Source organism: Anser anser (genome assembly GCF_964211835.1).
Source record: "Anser anser genome assembly, chromosome: 5".
NCBI lineage: Eukaryota > Metazoa > Chordata > Aves > Anseriformes > Anatidae > Anser > Anser anser.
In genome coordinates, this window is record NC_139725.1 from 39,187,588 (window position 1) to 39,203,331 (window position 15,744).

The 15,744-nt window shown below is 42.5% G+C and overlaps 1 protein-coding gene across 6 annotated transcripts in view; it reads right to left on the minus strand.

Annotated features, from left to right (window-relative positions):
- Nucleotides 1-1,034: 1,034 nt before the first annotated feature.
- The window catches only part of BRSK2 (BR serine/threonine kinase 2), a 308,156-nt gene continuing 293,446 nt past the window's right edge, over nucleotides 1,035-15,744 (minus strand). For 5 of the 6 annotated variants that reach the window (XM_083838563.1, XM_083838564.1, XM_083838565.1 and 2 more), the window contains one exon: nucleotides 1,035-4,310. In XM_083838563.1, the coding sequence (XP_083694689.1) occupies nucleotides 4,135-4,310 (176 nt within the window). In that variant the 3' untranslated portion in view covers nucleotides 1,035-4,134. Of the gene's footprint in view, nucleotides 4,359-15,744 lie in introns of all 6 variants that reach the window. The other variant, XM_083838568.1, reaches the window with a different exon arrangement.

Consider the following 15,744-nt stretch of genomic DNA (forward strand, 5'->3'; position numbering starts at 1 on the left):
GCACCCTCTTCTTGCTGCCATATGTGCACAGGACGACCTGGAGGAGGTGCTTGTCCACCCCGTGCTGAGCAGGCCGAGGTGGCGGTGGTTCCTTGGTTCCTCAGCCTTCCACAGCAGCCGGAGCCTTCCGGAACCCAGCCCTCAGAGGCATGGCGGCAGCCCAGGCCTAGCACCACCTCACCTCACGGCCGTGTGCTGATGCCCAGTAGCAGCCATGCTGTGTGGGTGCCCCTTTCCCTCCCCAGGCCCCGGCACCCCATCCCGTGAGCCCTCAGAGCGCGGAGCTGTTCTGGAGCAGCGCTGCCAGTGCAGTGACAGGGGAGCACAAGGTGCTGGGGATGGCTGTGGCCAGAGACATCCAGAGAGGTCTTGTTCTCTCAGGCGTGTGCCACTGACCTCTGAGCCTGCAAGGCAAGCAGCCAGACTGGGTGAACCCAGCAGTTACAAATCCAGCATTAATGAGAATACCCTGAGGCTGTGAGAGGGGCACAAGCCACCAGATGCCCAAACCGACCAGCAACACAGCCCAAGGCAACCCAGGGACGTACCTGAAAAGCTTTTTCAAATGTGTCTGACTGAGAGAGTGTTTCAGGCAGGGAGGGTGGAGAAATCCTTCCTATGCTAAATCTGGAAGCAATGTGAGAAGCTCAGGTTAGAGATGAGAACAATCATCAGTAGCAACAGTTTATGGTGCAGAGGTTTTCTTCTGGGCCAGATCTGGGGGTTTTCATTTTCCCTCAGTTTGGATTCACCTTTTTCAATGCACTGCTGTGAAAACCAGACCAATGGGGCTGAACTCTGCCTGTGCACAGCGTGCTGGGCGGGGACACTAGGGCACGCTGGGTGCAGCACGTGCAGACCCCAAAACGCTAATGGGGAGATGTTAATTCCACAGCCAGGAGGATGCTGCCTCACACGCCGGCCATCTGCTGCTGCTTCCGCATAGAAAGCAGGGACATGGTACTTACCGGGTTCGATGCTGGTGTGAGGAGGTTCTTTTTCACGGACATAAACAAGACACTCAACAGCTAGTATCTTTACTGAATGAATTTATTGGTTTTTGAACTAAAGTTGCTCACAGTTATTTAACAAGGGATACATCAGATTTTTTTGTCCATTTTAAACCATTAAATAATGTCAGTTTGTGTCTGTATATGTGTGTGTGCGCGCGTGTGTGTCTTCAAAGTACAAAATAGGAAGGATAACAAGAGGTATTGCTTTCATTTATTCTTATATCTTGTGTAAGTAATCCCCTTCCTGCTTGTACCACATGGGTTTTGCTGATATAGGTATTTTTAAATTATTATTATTATTTTGTATTGAAATCCCAGCCTTTTGTAGAGGTACAATGTAACAGAAGCATCAAAATCTATACACAAGGGAAGAGAAAAGAGGGAAAAGAAGGACGGGGGTGATGGGAGGGGAGCTTGGAGGAGAAGTAGAGAGAGGGTGGAGGCAGGAAAGACAACGAAAGCAAAAGAGACTAATTTACAGCAATGTCATGCAATTAAAACTGCCCCCCTCTCCTGCACCCTTGCCTCCCCCCCTCCCCAGCCATCACCCCCTGGTGTCTGACATGCACACAGCAATACGAGAGAAAAGGTTCAGAATAGGGAAAATAAATAAATAAATAAAAACAAAAAATAAAATAAATCCCTCCCATTTGGGGGAATGGGGAAACAGGGCCAAAGTCAAATGTCTTTGCCCCACTTGTGTCTTTAAAAATTCTTTTTAATCTTCAAACCTATGTACAAGTAAAACTGGTCCAAGAAGGGGAAAAATGATGAAAAAAAACAACAACGACAACAACAACAAAAAAGAACTCATCCAACATTGTCATTAAAAAAAATAATCTTGCGATACAACATACACCCATAGGAACCCAACGAGCAGCAATCGAAGGTCATAAAAGAGCTGAACACTAATGCTAAGCCTACATTCTTAAAATCTCAGTCAAGAAGTACTTCTCACTGTGTTTTGTCTTCCACGCGTAAAACCACGTTTTTTTGTTTGTTTAACCTTTGAGCTTGGGCCAGAATAAGTTACACTTGGTCACGTAACTCTTGAGGAGGAGGAAAAAAGGCAGCAATTCTTCTTTCTCAAAGTCACAAGATGAACACTTACGGGGTTTCTGTGTCTTTTTTCGCCCTCCTCCACAAAATAAATAAGAATCAATGTTGCCTCTACACAGTTATTAAACAGAAGATATATCTAACAGCTTATTTTTTTAAATATATATATATGTATATATAAATAACCAAGACCTAGTAACTGAAACACAAAAAAGGTCCCCATCCACCCAATCCCACCCTCCTCCCCTTCAAACAAAAACAAAAAACAAACAGAAAACAAAAAAACAAACAAAAACAAAACAACAAAACAAAACAAAACTTTATAAAAATATCTTGCAGTAATTTTTAAAGTTTACAGTAGCTTCGTGATTAAGTCTCCCGTTGCCCTGACTCCACCTTGTCTTGCTCAGATTAACTAAGTGCCAGTGATTTGCACACACACACACACAGGAAATAAAACCCAAGATAAGTCTCTTTTCTTCCTCCTCTTCGTCTTCTTTTTTTCTTTTCTTTTTTTTTTCTTTTTTTTTTTTTTAGAAAAAAATCACCCAAGCCAACAAATGAAATTGGTAACTTAAAGAAATAATAATACTGATATCAATGCAGCACTAGCAACACAATTGCCTCTAAATGCAGGGTGTGGTGGAGGATCCAGCTGGTGGAAGAAGGTCCCAGCACGGTGGCACAGTGGCAGGGAGCTGACAGATGGGGAGGAAGGTGTCGAAGGAGGAACAGCAGTAGCAGCAGCGGCAACTGTGCCTGGTGGTGGGAGAGACAGTCCTTGGCAGAGTCGTGTCCCTCTTCTTTGCTACCAGAAGTTGCCTTTTCCCTAAGTTTTAATGTTTTGTTTGTATGTGTTTATTCATTTAACCCCCTCTCCCTCCTAAGTTTATTCCTTTCCCCTTCCAGCAGGTCAAAAAGCAAAATGATACAGTATAAAAAAAATAAATATTCTGTGTCTATATATATATGTATGTATGTATGTATATTTATATGAAAATATACACACACATATACATGTATATATATAAAAGAGGACAAAAGAAAAGGAAAAGGTGGTGGGGAGAAAAAGAAGGTTAAGAAAATCCTGTGATGAAGCTCCCCAATTTTGTCTTGGTTCAACGCTTAGTTTTGAGTTGCTCCTGGCTGGTTTCTGATGAGAACGCGCTCTGGATTCACAAAACACTGCGCTCCCGCTACCCCTTCTCCTTCCCCGCACCCTCCCCTCCGGGCTGTGTTCACCTGCGCGGACAGAAGTTGCCAAGGGTAAAGGTTTCACTCCAACAATTTGCAACCTCCTTTCAGCACAGACTGTGCAATCCCATAACTGAGCAGATCTCTCTTGTGGAGCACCAAAAAAGAAAAAAGAGAGAGAAAAAAAAAAAAAAGGCGTGCATTGGGGAGGTGTTTGGGGAGAAGTGGGGGAGAAACCCACTTCCCGAAGGGAGAGGGGAGGCTGGGAACCTCAAACAGGACTGGTCCTTGGACAGTCTACATCGGTTGCCTTCCGTCAACAAGTGTCCGCAGAGCACAGAAGGTGAAGCCGTGGCTGACATGTTAACTTTTCGGGATAATTCCTGGTAGCAGAGCGGAAACAAGTGGTGTCGTCAGAAACACAGAGAGAGCATGAACAGAACAAGAAACAAACCAAAAGAAAACAAAAAAATAAAAAAAAAAATCAGGAAGGAGAAAAAAGAAAAACATTCAAAAAAAGGGAGGAAAAAAAAAAACAATCAAAAAAACCACAACCCAAGATCTGTCGAACTGGGTTTGTCATCTGTGCTACCTTTTCTTTTCTTTCTTTTCTTTTCATTCTTTTGTTCGTTTGTTTTTGTGTTTGTTTCTGAGATATATATTATATATCATATATAAATATATATATGTATATATATACAGTCATTCCTTCATACAAAATTTGTCTATAGACAGTTTTGTACTGTTGTGGCAAGGTATATACATCCTTCTAGTTTAGAGGCTAGCTTGCTAAGGAATATTCTTTCATTCTTTCTTGCTTTTTTGTTTTTGATTTTTTTTCTAAGTTATTTAATTTTTATGTGTTTATTTAAGGTTGGTCTTGTAGGCCGACTGATGAGACCATCTTTGCCTTGTCTTTGCCAGCAGGGTACTTATTGTCTCCTCTAGACCCATAGTCATTAGAACCGGAATCGCTCCGCTTGCTGTTTGCGCTATGCTTGGTTGGCGTGCCGGGGGGATGGCTCACCTGCCCGTTCTTCTCGTCTGAAAAAAGTTGTTTAATTACGTCAAAGAAGTTACTCAATGGGCTGCCTGGGTACACAAAACAGAGGAGACAAAAAAAGAAAGAAAGAAAGGAAGAAAGAAAAAAAAACAAGAGGGAAAGAGAGAAAAAGAGGAGAGAAAGAGAGAGAACAAACAAACAAATGAACAATGGGGCTTTTAACGAGAAGAACATGATGAGGAGATCCAGAGCCACGTGCGTGGGGGTGTGTGGGGGATGAAGACAATGAGCAGGAAGAGGAAGAGTGTTTAGGATGGGACACCTAAAGAAATAAAGAGGCTGGGAGCACAAAGCACCTAGGTGGTAGGTCCTGGTTTTCTCCTGAGAGGGTGGGTACAGCTGTCTCACCTAGCAGGAGGACACAGTACCATGTTGAAATAGTTCAGTCTACTTGGAGTCATTTGGCCACTCCGCAATGAGACGTCAGTGAACGTAAGGCTGAGTACAGGCAAATCCCATCTTAGTGCTGCTGTTACATTTTTTTAAGGTGGTCACCAATTGATGCCTTGCTTTGCAGCCCTGCTAAGTTCTCCGGCTGCACTGGGCATTATGCTTTTCTTGCTTGCTTTCTGTTTCGTTCTGAGTATCTGCTTGCTCACCTTTCAGATATTAAGCCTGAAGTGCCTGAGTGCTCTAAGGAAGAAAATATGTGAAAAATGAGAGACGGCTGACATGACTACTTCCATCTGCATGTGTGATTTATGGCTTGTGCTTGCAAGCCTCTAAGCAAATTCACAACCTTCTTACAACAGGCACCTCAAAATGAAGATACTGAATGCTATGTAGAAGCAGACTTTTCTGGCTGTAAATATTTCTGGGACCTATTAGGGTCAAGAACTGCTTCCTCACTGTCCTGAATTTATGTTTTCGCTACAATACAGCCTCCACAACACTGACATGGCTTTCAGGGGAGCTAGGAGCCACAGAAGGATGCAGGGTTTCATGCTGATGGAAAAGGTATCTCATTAAGCCAGCCACTGGAGCAGGCTGCAGTGTTAACATGGGTTGGGCACTGTGCACATCAGAATACAATCTTTCATGCCATTTTGAAGAGTCTCTTTGCCCGCCATTTCACCTTCTGATCAAATCCAAGATTCACTTTACCAATGCCACTTGTCACTGTGGAGTGTGATGCATCACAGACCCACCTCCAGGGGCCAAAAGGAACAGACAGACCCTGCATTGAATGCAGTGAGTCTTCTTCTAAAGCCCTTTGAATGCAGGCATCTGAGACCTCTCAATTCACAAGGCACAAATGATACGTAAGGAGCCTTCACGTGCTTGACTAACAGCTATGTGCTGGGTTTAATTATGCAGCTCCAGGGCAATTACATGCAACACCTTGACTGGTGAGAGCCAGACAGTTGACAGTCTTCATTTAATTCCTGTCTGCCGTACATCCAATGCAGTGAAAGACCCAACTGTGTCTCAGCATGAGTGGTACCAGCCCAGGAACAGTCCATGGAGGTTTCACAACACAACAGCTTGGGCTGAGGCTGTGCAGCAGGTTCTTTTCTCATGCTGGAGTGCCCACTGTAGTAGTGGCTACACCTCTGTGCCACTGTATTTTTGGACCTCCAGGCAGCAGCGGTGTGTGGTGTTTGTCTAGTCCTGTGTGAGAGGATGTGTGGAAGGTCATACCCAAGGAAAGGTTCTGTGAAGCTACTGAAGGAAATGGACCAGCTACTATCATAAAGGTAGCCCTTGTGAGGCTTTTCTAGTCCCTTTTAATTTTCCTGGACTGGGGGATTAATCCTGACCAGACATCTGAGGGGTCACAATAAATCCTCTGGACATGGATGTTGAAAGGACTGTTTCTTACCTAGCCTACACCATACAGGTGATGACTGTTTGTGATCATTAAAACCCCATTGTGCTTTTCTCAATATTGGCACTGTTGGCTCCGTTGTTCTAACAAATTCAAATCCGCTCATTTACATCCCACCTAAGTAATTTTGTTCTCCGGCTCCCAGAAGGAAACAGGCTCCTTGTTTCTGCCTTGCAGTGATGTGGCATGCTGTGAGGAGTGGGGCCTTCCTTCCCTGAGATGGCAACGTTCAGTCCAGAGCAAAGGGGTTTCTGCGTACCCCCCGTAGAAGGGGTTTCTTATTCACAGTTAGTGGACACTGGTGACTTAGTAATATTCTATTTCCTTTCACTTTTATTATACACACAGGCAAATCAGTTACTACAGCAGGCAAATACTGTCTCTGTGTGTTAACGTTTCTGAAGAGCTTGTTGAGCGCTGTCTTACTCTCTAATGGAAGATACTAGACAGACATCAACTGTTCTTATGCAAAGAAAGTGCAATATGTAGGATTTGTGCCCTACAAAACAGAATGTGGTACTTTTTCTTCTGCCCCATGCTAGCCAGGTAGTTGTTGCTTTCTTCGGCATGGTAACAGGCACAGAGAGAAACCAAATGGCTGGCAAATAGAGTGAAGGATCACAGTCTTATCTAATTCATTCCTTGTCTTCCTGTACTTGCAGTTTTGTGTTTAACTTACTGCTGGCCCTGGTTCTCTCTGTGCATTCAATTATACCCACGCCCCAAGCAAATGGCTGTTAGTTTCTGGAAGGGTATCATTCAGCTAACAGACTGAAGCCTTAGAGACAGGCCTGAACAAACAGCCAGGCAACACATGTATCTCAGTTTCTGGCTAAGATAGGAAAAGCTATCAAACTCTCAGCCATTTCTGGGTCAGAACTCTGTAAGCTCCACCTGCCTCCTTCCACGTGCATGCAAATGCTTTGGAAAGGAGATATCTCTTCCAGATCTATGACGTCTAATTCCAATTTTTCACTAAGCCTCTCTAAAACTGTATTAGGTTTGTGGGTGCATGCTCTGCTCAGACTCTTTTCTATCTACTCAGATTCATTTCTACTTCTTTTAAGTGAATACTCTTTTTCAGAGAAAAAAAAAACAAACACTCAGCCTTGAATGCAGGAATGTGGGCAGATCTGGCTCTTATGTGGCTTTGGACCTCTCATCTTCATAAGCAAATGGAGTCAGCAGAGAGAATGAAAAAGAGCACTGAAAAAAATGCTGGAGAGGGAAAGACTGCTAGATTGGGAGAAAAGGGGAGGGGAGTATCTCCGATTATTCAGCTGAGCAGTTTATTCAACAAGCTTAGAGGGAAAGAAGAGGGCAGAGTAAGCAGTGCTCTGCAGGAATTGGGGAAATTTTACTTTTCACGTAGACAGGAACAGCAGACAAAAGTACAACTTGCAAGAATGGAGCAATAAAACATTTTAAAAATTGTATGTAAATATCTTGTACTTGATGAGTTCTGATACAGGATTTTTAATCATCCTATTAAAATATGCAGCCCCTGTTTCATCCACCCTTTCTCCTCCCCATGCCCTACTGGCTTTCAAGTGCTTGGAGATTTACTGCAGCAAGAGTATTTAACAGTCTGCTTTTCTTTGCCTGTATCTCTACTGGATTCCTCACAATCAGCATTTTCAGGTAAAATTTTAATGGGAGGTAAGAAATCCTTAGGGATATTTAAAGAGAGCTACTGAAAAACAAAATAGGCCATTTCACTAACCCTTTCCTTTCTTTGCTTTTTGTAGTATCTGGCCTCGTAATTAAATACTTGGTAATAATACTTTCCTATCTTGCAGTCAAGAAAGAACTGATCCTACGCCAAGCACTACAGACAATCACGGCATTGATGTTATCTGCAGGGCAGCTTGTTAGCCCACTCTTGGGCTGGTCTAGATATTGGTCTTTGAATAGACAAAGAGTCCTCACATTTCTCTCTGGGGATATGTAAACACGGGGCAGCTATGCTGGAAGCATGAAAATGGTGAGTGGTGTTGCTCCTCTTAGTTCTCAGTTCCCTTTGGGCTTATACGGCCAGTAAAACAAGACCTGAAAATGCAGGCGATGATGGATTAGAATAGCTTTTTCAGCAATCTTCCACTCCTAGCATTCAGTGCAAAATATGTGACAGGCTCCTACACCTGCGAGTCCATCTGGGGGCCTCAAAGAGGCTGCCTCTCTTATTTCAGAAAGTGAGATGACATCCCATTTTCTCTGGGCAGGGATGAAGGTTTGGCTCACTGATTCTTCAAAACTTCCCTGGCATTTCATGCATCCGTAACTAAGGTCTTCTTTCCCCTTGAGAGCAAACGTTCATCAACACAGAGCAAAGAAAGCGTGAAGGGCAGCAAGGGTGAGAAACTGCAAGAAGGATCAGAGGCAGGAGGGGAGGTTCAGAGCATTAGGTTTACATCTGTTAGGAGGAGATGGATATGTGCATTTTTGAGTTAGTCCAAGGAGCTGGATGCTGCAAGATGGGGAAGGGGAATGAGTTTGAAAACAAGCACTGAAGCTTATGAAAGGGTCATGTGTTGAAGGGACACTAAAGAAACAGATTTAAGGAGAAGGTGCTGGTTTGTGGCACCTGTGTGCAGCTCTGTCATGGCCAAATATCTCAAAAGGAGTCAAAATTGTGAATGTATTTAAATACAAGAGGAACTAAAAGGAAGAAGTAAGGCTGGGAACAGACACAGAGGTAAAAGGAAGCTGGGCAGATGGCTTGTATCAGCCCTCAGAGTACTCTGTATCTCATTTGCTGTTCCTAAGAAGTCTGGTGACATTGACTTTAGCCCCAGTGGTGTCACATGAAGTTGAAGTGGCAGAGCCAGGTTAACAGAGGAAAGAGAGAAGGTGACTCACTCCCAAGCACCAGGAGTGGCACAAGGAGAGGGTGCATCTGCTCTGACCTTGCAAAGACCTTCCAAGTCCTCCAGAGGAAACTTAACAGGAGGTGGTGAACAAGCAGCTTCAGGATAACCTTGGAGGCTTCAGTCCCTGACTGGAGCCTGCTGTTTTGTAACATTTTAAGACAGCCAGATAAGGACTTGGTCTTGTTTTCATTCAAGCAAATGGCAACATTCCCATTGCCTTAGTGGAAGCAAACCCTGAGGTACTTTCTTGTCCTGTGAAACCATCTCTCTCACATCCATAACAACTTTTAATGCATTAATCCTTGTGGTGCTGACCACAAAGTTGCACAAAGCAAATATGCCATCTGTGAGATTATTATCCTGTGCCTTTCCTTTCTGTATAGCCTGACAAATTTTGAGTTTCTGCATTTTTAGCTTAGGCTTTGAGAGAAAATGAATGGAAAAACATAGGTCTCAACTGGAAACAGAGAGAGACACTTTGTCAACCTGACTTCCCATATTCCTTTTCATGTTGCTTTCACATCCTTTCTGCCTGCTTTCTGCCCTTGTTGTTGTTTTTTTTTTTTCTTTTTTTTTTCATCCCTAGCTTGCTATTCATTTCAATAGCAGCCAAGGTTTCAGTGAATAATGTAGCAAAAATCCAACTCCTTCCACATAATGCATTGAAACATTCTGTTGATGAGTGATAACCCAGTCCCTTTCAAACCCATTTGCTACTTTGACAGAATTCTAGCCCCCTTTTTTAAGACTAGACACTTTCTGTCTGTTTTCTGTTGGCAGAGTCACTTTGCCTTCAATAGCAGAAGATTTAAAATAGAGAACCCACTCCAGAAATATTTGCAATGAAAGGGATATCAGAGAGGTAAAACTGGCCTACTCCTCTTCATTTAATTACAATCTCATGTAGGGGTCTTTCTTCAGACTAAGGAGTCCCTGGCCTTGGCACTGTACAAATGCAAATCAGAAAGAGGCCTCATGGAGCTCACTCACTATCAAAGAAGATGATAAAGAAAACTTTTGCTCAACTTGTCTAAGCTAAATTGGATATATGAGGTCTCCCTCTAGACTGGAGAAGGGTGACTGAAAGGCAGTTGCGATGTCTTGCTGGAGGCCATCACACAGAACTTCCTAATCTATGAACCCATCCTACCCTACTTGAAGTGAGCTGAAGGAACTGCTGAAATCCCAAGACTGGTACTTCTCTAAAAATATAGGAAGTCAGAAAAGCTTTTCATGAGACAAGTATGTGGTTTCATATTTGCTAGATTTTTAAACTGTCACACAACAGATTGACCAAAACAAGTTCTCCCATTTATTTTTTCCCCGGTAAGTTATATAATTGGACAGCTGTTTTGATTTTATTTTGGTTTAGGACTAGAAAATGGAGGCAGACTGACAGCCCACAGGATAACTTGAGTTTCTTAGCAGGACACCTGAACTGTAACTGGGCAAGACTACTTCCAAAGGAAAGAACAGAGCTTATTTTCCAGAGTCCTTGGATTCTGTAAAAATGCCAGCTGATAACAGTGTTTGCAGAAACAGACTGCTGGTAGGAACTACTCCACTTATCACACACTGTTAGCACAGCTGTTCATGCTACCAGCAGGTGGGAACTTTCAGTGGCTACACATCTGGGCAGATCTGAACAACCAACCTGACATTCAAATGCCCTATAACCCATCCTTGTTCCTACTCCCCTAAAACATCCCTTCTCCTGTGCAGGAGGTAGGCCCAATACTTGTGATTAGCCAGATGCATCCAGATGCCCATTCTGCCTCTGTCTCACACGTTTTTTCTCTCACTCTCTCACAGAGAAAATTCAGCCCCTCCTGTCATAGGCAATGTAACTGAGATGGGTACCTCTTGGGTGACTGAGTTAGAGGATGGTGAACACAGCCAGCAAAGACCTAAATAAATGAGGCGTATTCCCTTCCTGCTATCTTCTGCAGAGCTAAAACATGAGTAATTAATTGGAAAACAAACATGTCCATTACTGATGAATAGCTCTGACCACTCCAGCACCACCACATATCTTTCAAAAGAGGAGACATGACGATGAAGAGGGAATCATGTTCATTTGGACAGCTGGTGGCACTGAAAGAGCAGGCAACGACAGTGCTGTGAAGAGATGCCAAATTTTCTTGTGGAATCACACTTCTGGCAAATTGGTTGGTAAAGGAGTCAGCCCAAGAATTCTTTGTATGTCTGTCCTTTTACAAAGATCTGTCTGCACAAGTGTGTGATGAGAGAGTAGGATGACAACCTATACTCACAAAGCCACAGTAGATGATAGTATTGCTGCTACCCATTCTCTTAAAGACTTCTGCTGTTTCATTTAATTTTTTGTCCATAAAAATGTCAGAAATGTATTGGCACTTAATAATATGACTTTTTTCCTTTCTTGCCAGAGGGATGTTTATGTGTGATCTTAGGAGCTTTAAGTTCTCTGACCTGTTCCTAAGGAGAGAAATGAACTGTGTATGCTGGTGAAATGTTCATTCCTCATTTCCTCTGAATCAACCCCTTCAAAATATGATTTAACTTTCAGGGGAGGCCATTGCAAATTCAGCTTAGTACAGCAAGGAAATATTCACATGGAGTATTCTGAAGCACTGCCTGCCGTAAGTACTGTTATCTTAATTAAGAGAGAAGTGTGCTTTCTGCAATAGGTATTATTACAGAGAAAGAAGAAAAGATCTTGTATTGGACAGCAAAAATCTGGCCACAGTGTCAAAACAGAAACTGATATATAACAAATAGCTTAATATATCTGGATACATCTTTAGTGCCAAGTTGCCATCTTTATTGCTACCTTCTTCTACAGAGCAAAATATGAGTTATGAGTTGGAAAAGAAGTGTGTCCCAAACACAACACAAGAATGAGGAGATACGGCTACAGCGTGGAGGGAATCAAGCACCCATTTGGATAGCAAATAACTGAGAAACTTGGCTTGAACTCTTTGGAAACTCTGAATTATCTTACTTATCATGATCCACACGTTATGATTGAATATGTGATCTTTCACATATTCAGGTGAAATGAAGGTGGGTTTCTTAATTTGATCTCTCATTTGGGTGTCAATTTATATCCATATCCATCAAGAATCAGCCATGCTCAGAAAGACCGGTCGTAAGCACATTTTTCACAAATGCTGATAAAGAGAATATTGTTTTGACAACCTCGCAGTGTAGCAAAGGTGAGGATAGCCTTTGAGCTGGGAGGACAGCATGCATTTTTTTTTCTGCAGGTCTCAGCATCAGTGTTTCTGCCATCCATTATGACTTTATGAATGCAAATCATCAATCTCCTCTTCCATCAAAGATCAAAAGGCTACTCTGAAAGAAGCAGGGTTACTCTAACTGATGCTAGTATGGATCACTTCTGAGAGCACCAAATCCAGATATTTGCTGCTGTTAATAACACTACGAGTCTCTAAACTAGCACTCACTAAGTTACATGCTGTAACTGCAACCCAGAGGTGGTGTAACCAGTTTAAAACTACGAAACCTTTCCTAATTTCTCAAGTAGCTTGGGGTAATATTGACCTGGGCTTGCATCTGTATGAATCAAACTGCGTTTGCAAGAAGGTAAAGAGAAGCCTTTACTGCAAGTGTGCACAAAGGATGATGATTGGCCATAGGAGACAATGTCGGATGGCTCAGAATAGGAAGCTCTGTCAATCTCCTAAATACTGGAACCAACAGATTTGAGTGAGATACACTGAAAAGATATGGAAGGCAAGTGAATTTGCTGTGCTTCTGCTTTGGTCAGCTCATTTTGGTGATAGCCATTGGTATACACAAGGATCTGCAAGGCTTTTTGTTTAACTGAAGACAGTTTCAAACTGTGAACAGCAACAGAGTATGTTTAAGCACGACGTCTTCTGACTAGTCTTTTCTCACAGGGATCTGGTTTAAGACTCTGCAAGAAAGCATGTTTGTGCAGTGCCAAACACAATCACATGACTTGACTGGAGCTGCATTACTTACACATAATAATCTCTGATCATCACCCATGTTCTTGGAAGTGCCACTGATGTAACTGAAAACTTCCCTGAGAGTCATGAGAGATGGAAAGCAACAAGCAAAGATTGCCTTACTTGGAAATAAAACTCAGCCCCAGACAGCCACAGCAGGGAAACTGGAAAGTTTACAGGCTCCCTGGTAAGGGTTTTTCAGAAGATAACATGAAGAATGAGGCAAACGTTTCTGAGCTTTCTGCCAGCAGCCAGCACCTTGGTGAAACATGCTTACTATAGGCTACAAAAAACTACGGATTGCTGGGAAAGGGAGCTATTCAAGACTGTGTAACAGCTTTACTACTGATTCAACTGCCCAAACAAACTCTGCTCACGAATTAAAGGCTTTAAAGTCATTCAAGTTTGTGAAGACAGACTCTTTTGAACAAAGACTACTGAAATGGCATTGGGCTTCCGTGTGGTATATATCAATGGCTCCAGATCCAATGTGCTCAATCTATAATGAGATTTGTTTTGTGGCTGAAGCTTGATGGCTTTCCAGTTTGAGTATTATTTTGGTTTTATTGTTTTTATTTTTTTATGTAAAGATTCAGGAGAACCTATTAGAACTGCATTGTTAATTATACAATCTATTCTTCAATGAGATAGACATAAATACCAGATTAGATGATAGTAAACAGTTCTCTCAATCCTGCCTCAAAAGAAACAGGATCCAGCTCAGTCTTTTACAGCTGTGTTAAGTTTATAAGGTTTACTGGCAGCACATAAAATAGTAAAGCTTATTTGTCACTAAACTGATTTGGCTCTGAATATGCACAAGGGAAAGATCAGCTAAGCTGGAAGGTGTCACTTCTACAGACAATTTTCAGGTTATGGCTGCATTTTAAATGTAAAGAGCTTTTTCAAGGCAAAGTTATTCTTATAAACAGATACTAAAGACTTCATGGAAATCAGTTTAGTCTTCCTGACACTAGAAATGCCCCTTCCCCTGCTGACGTGGGTGGAAACTTAAAATATAATATTCCATCCCAATGTGCATTTCAACTTGATTATGAGCCAAATGTTTTTCTTCTCTAGTGAAATACTAAGAGTTGGCAGCAGTGTGCGCAGGTAGGACCGATACAGCAGCTCCTACGTCATTTGGACATTGGCAGGTCCTCTGACATACCTCTGCCGTTCAACAATAACTTGTTCTTCAATGCTAATGGCTAGATGCAGAATCATTTCTCAGATTGATGACTTACTAGCGTAAGATGAAATAACATTTAAAGGACTAAATAAATTTGCCTTGCTGTTAATTACAAAGTTCAGTGCTTTATAGTAGGTGAAGAGATATTCCTCATTCCCACCACAGCTTTCACATGGCTGAGCCAGGCATAATGCATCTCATTTGCTCTTCCTGCTCCAGTGTTAACTCTTCCACAAATGTTTTCCTATGCTCATTCCTAAAATGTGGAGCGATGATGAGGTCAAAAAAATTCAGTGTAGTTTTTCTTACACTATTGGCTGCTACTAGACGAACGCTGTGCCAACTCCACAGAGTGCTGCCTATCCTCAAAGTCAGAGGACAGTTGCCAATACTAGGTTAAATCCTGGCATCATTCTGCTTTACTTCCCTGATTGAATGTTGGGTGAGCTCCCCTGCACACAACATAGCTCTTCAGTCATATAGGAGGGTGGAATTCAGCACCGTGAGCATCACCACAACCTCTGTTTTTTGTGAGCACACCAACAGGAATTTGATTCAAAGGAAGCAGCTCCATTAAAGCCCAACACCTCTTCCTATCTCTTCTCTGGATCTATGTATGTACTCTGTTTGTGCTGTAGCTGCCATAAAGTAGTCTTCTTGCTGGCATTCACTTTGTCCTTTTTGTCCCTTGTTGGACGGATGCTGACACTGTGACAGCTGGAAGGCCTGCCTGAGCTGGGAGTGAACAGTAATGCTCTGTTTAGAGAGTGCAGAGTACTGACTGGTTATCCGTGTAGCTCAATTAATGTGCAAGCAATCAGCAGAATCAGCATTTCAGTATTTTTGTATGATGTGAATGCCAGATAAGGCAAGAAATAAAGGCTTGAGGGAGAACAGAAATTTGCTGTCTGATGCCTTCAAGAAGAAGCTGCAGGTCTGCCTACAAATTAAATGAGTCTTTGTGAAGAGATCAGAAATGGTGTAAACCAGAAAACTCAAATAAGAAATCATATGAGCCCTTCTCAGAGAAAAGGAAAAAAGCCTACGACCAAAGCTGCACTTTTAGGGAAAGAGATCATCTGAAATCAGGAAACGGGACAAATTCTGCTCTCAGTCACATGCACATAAACCTAATATTATCTCCACTGTGACAGCTTTCCTTCATTGTTACAAAGTGCAGAACAACTCCAGAAGAACTTCCCTCAATATACGAAGAAATGACGCAGGAGTCACAAGTCCAGCTGGAGAGCAGTACCAGTTCAGCAATCACTTCCTCAACAGCTTGTGTTCCCTTTCACAGAGATGTCTGAATTCAGCCTAGCTACCAGAATGGAAATCTAAAGAGAACAGATTTCTCTTGTACAGAACCTTTCTATATAAGATAAAAGGAAAAAGAAAAAAAACCTCTCTTATAGTATTTGGGTATTTCCACTATTGTATTTGAAGGAGTCAGGAGAGGCATGGGTAATGAAAGAAAGAATACAGTCCATGTGTGCGTAGAGGGGAGGGAAGGCAAGGGACAAGTTAGCCAAAATTCATGGAACCCCA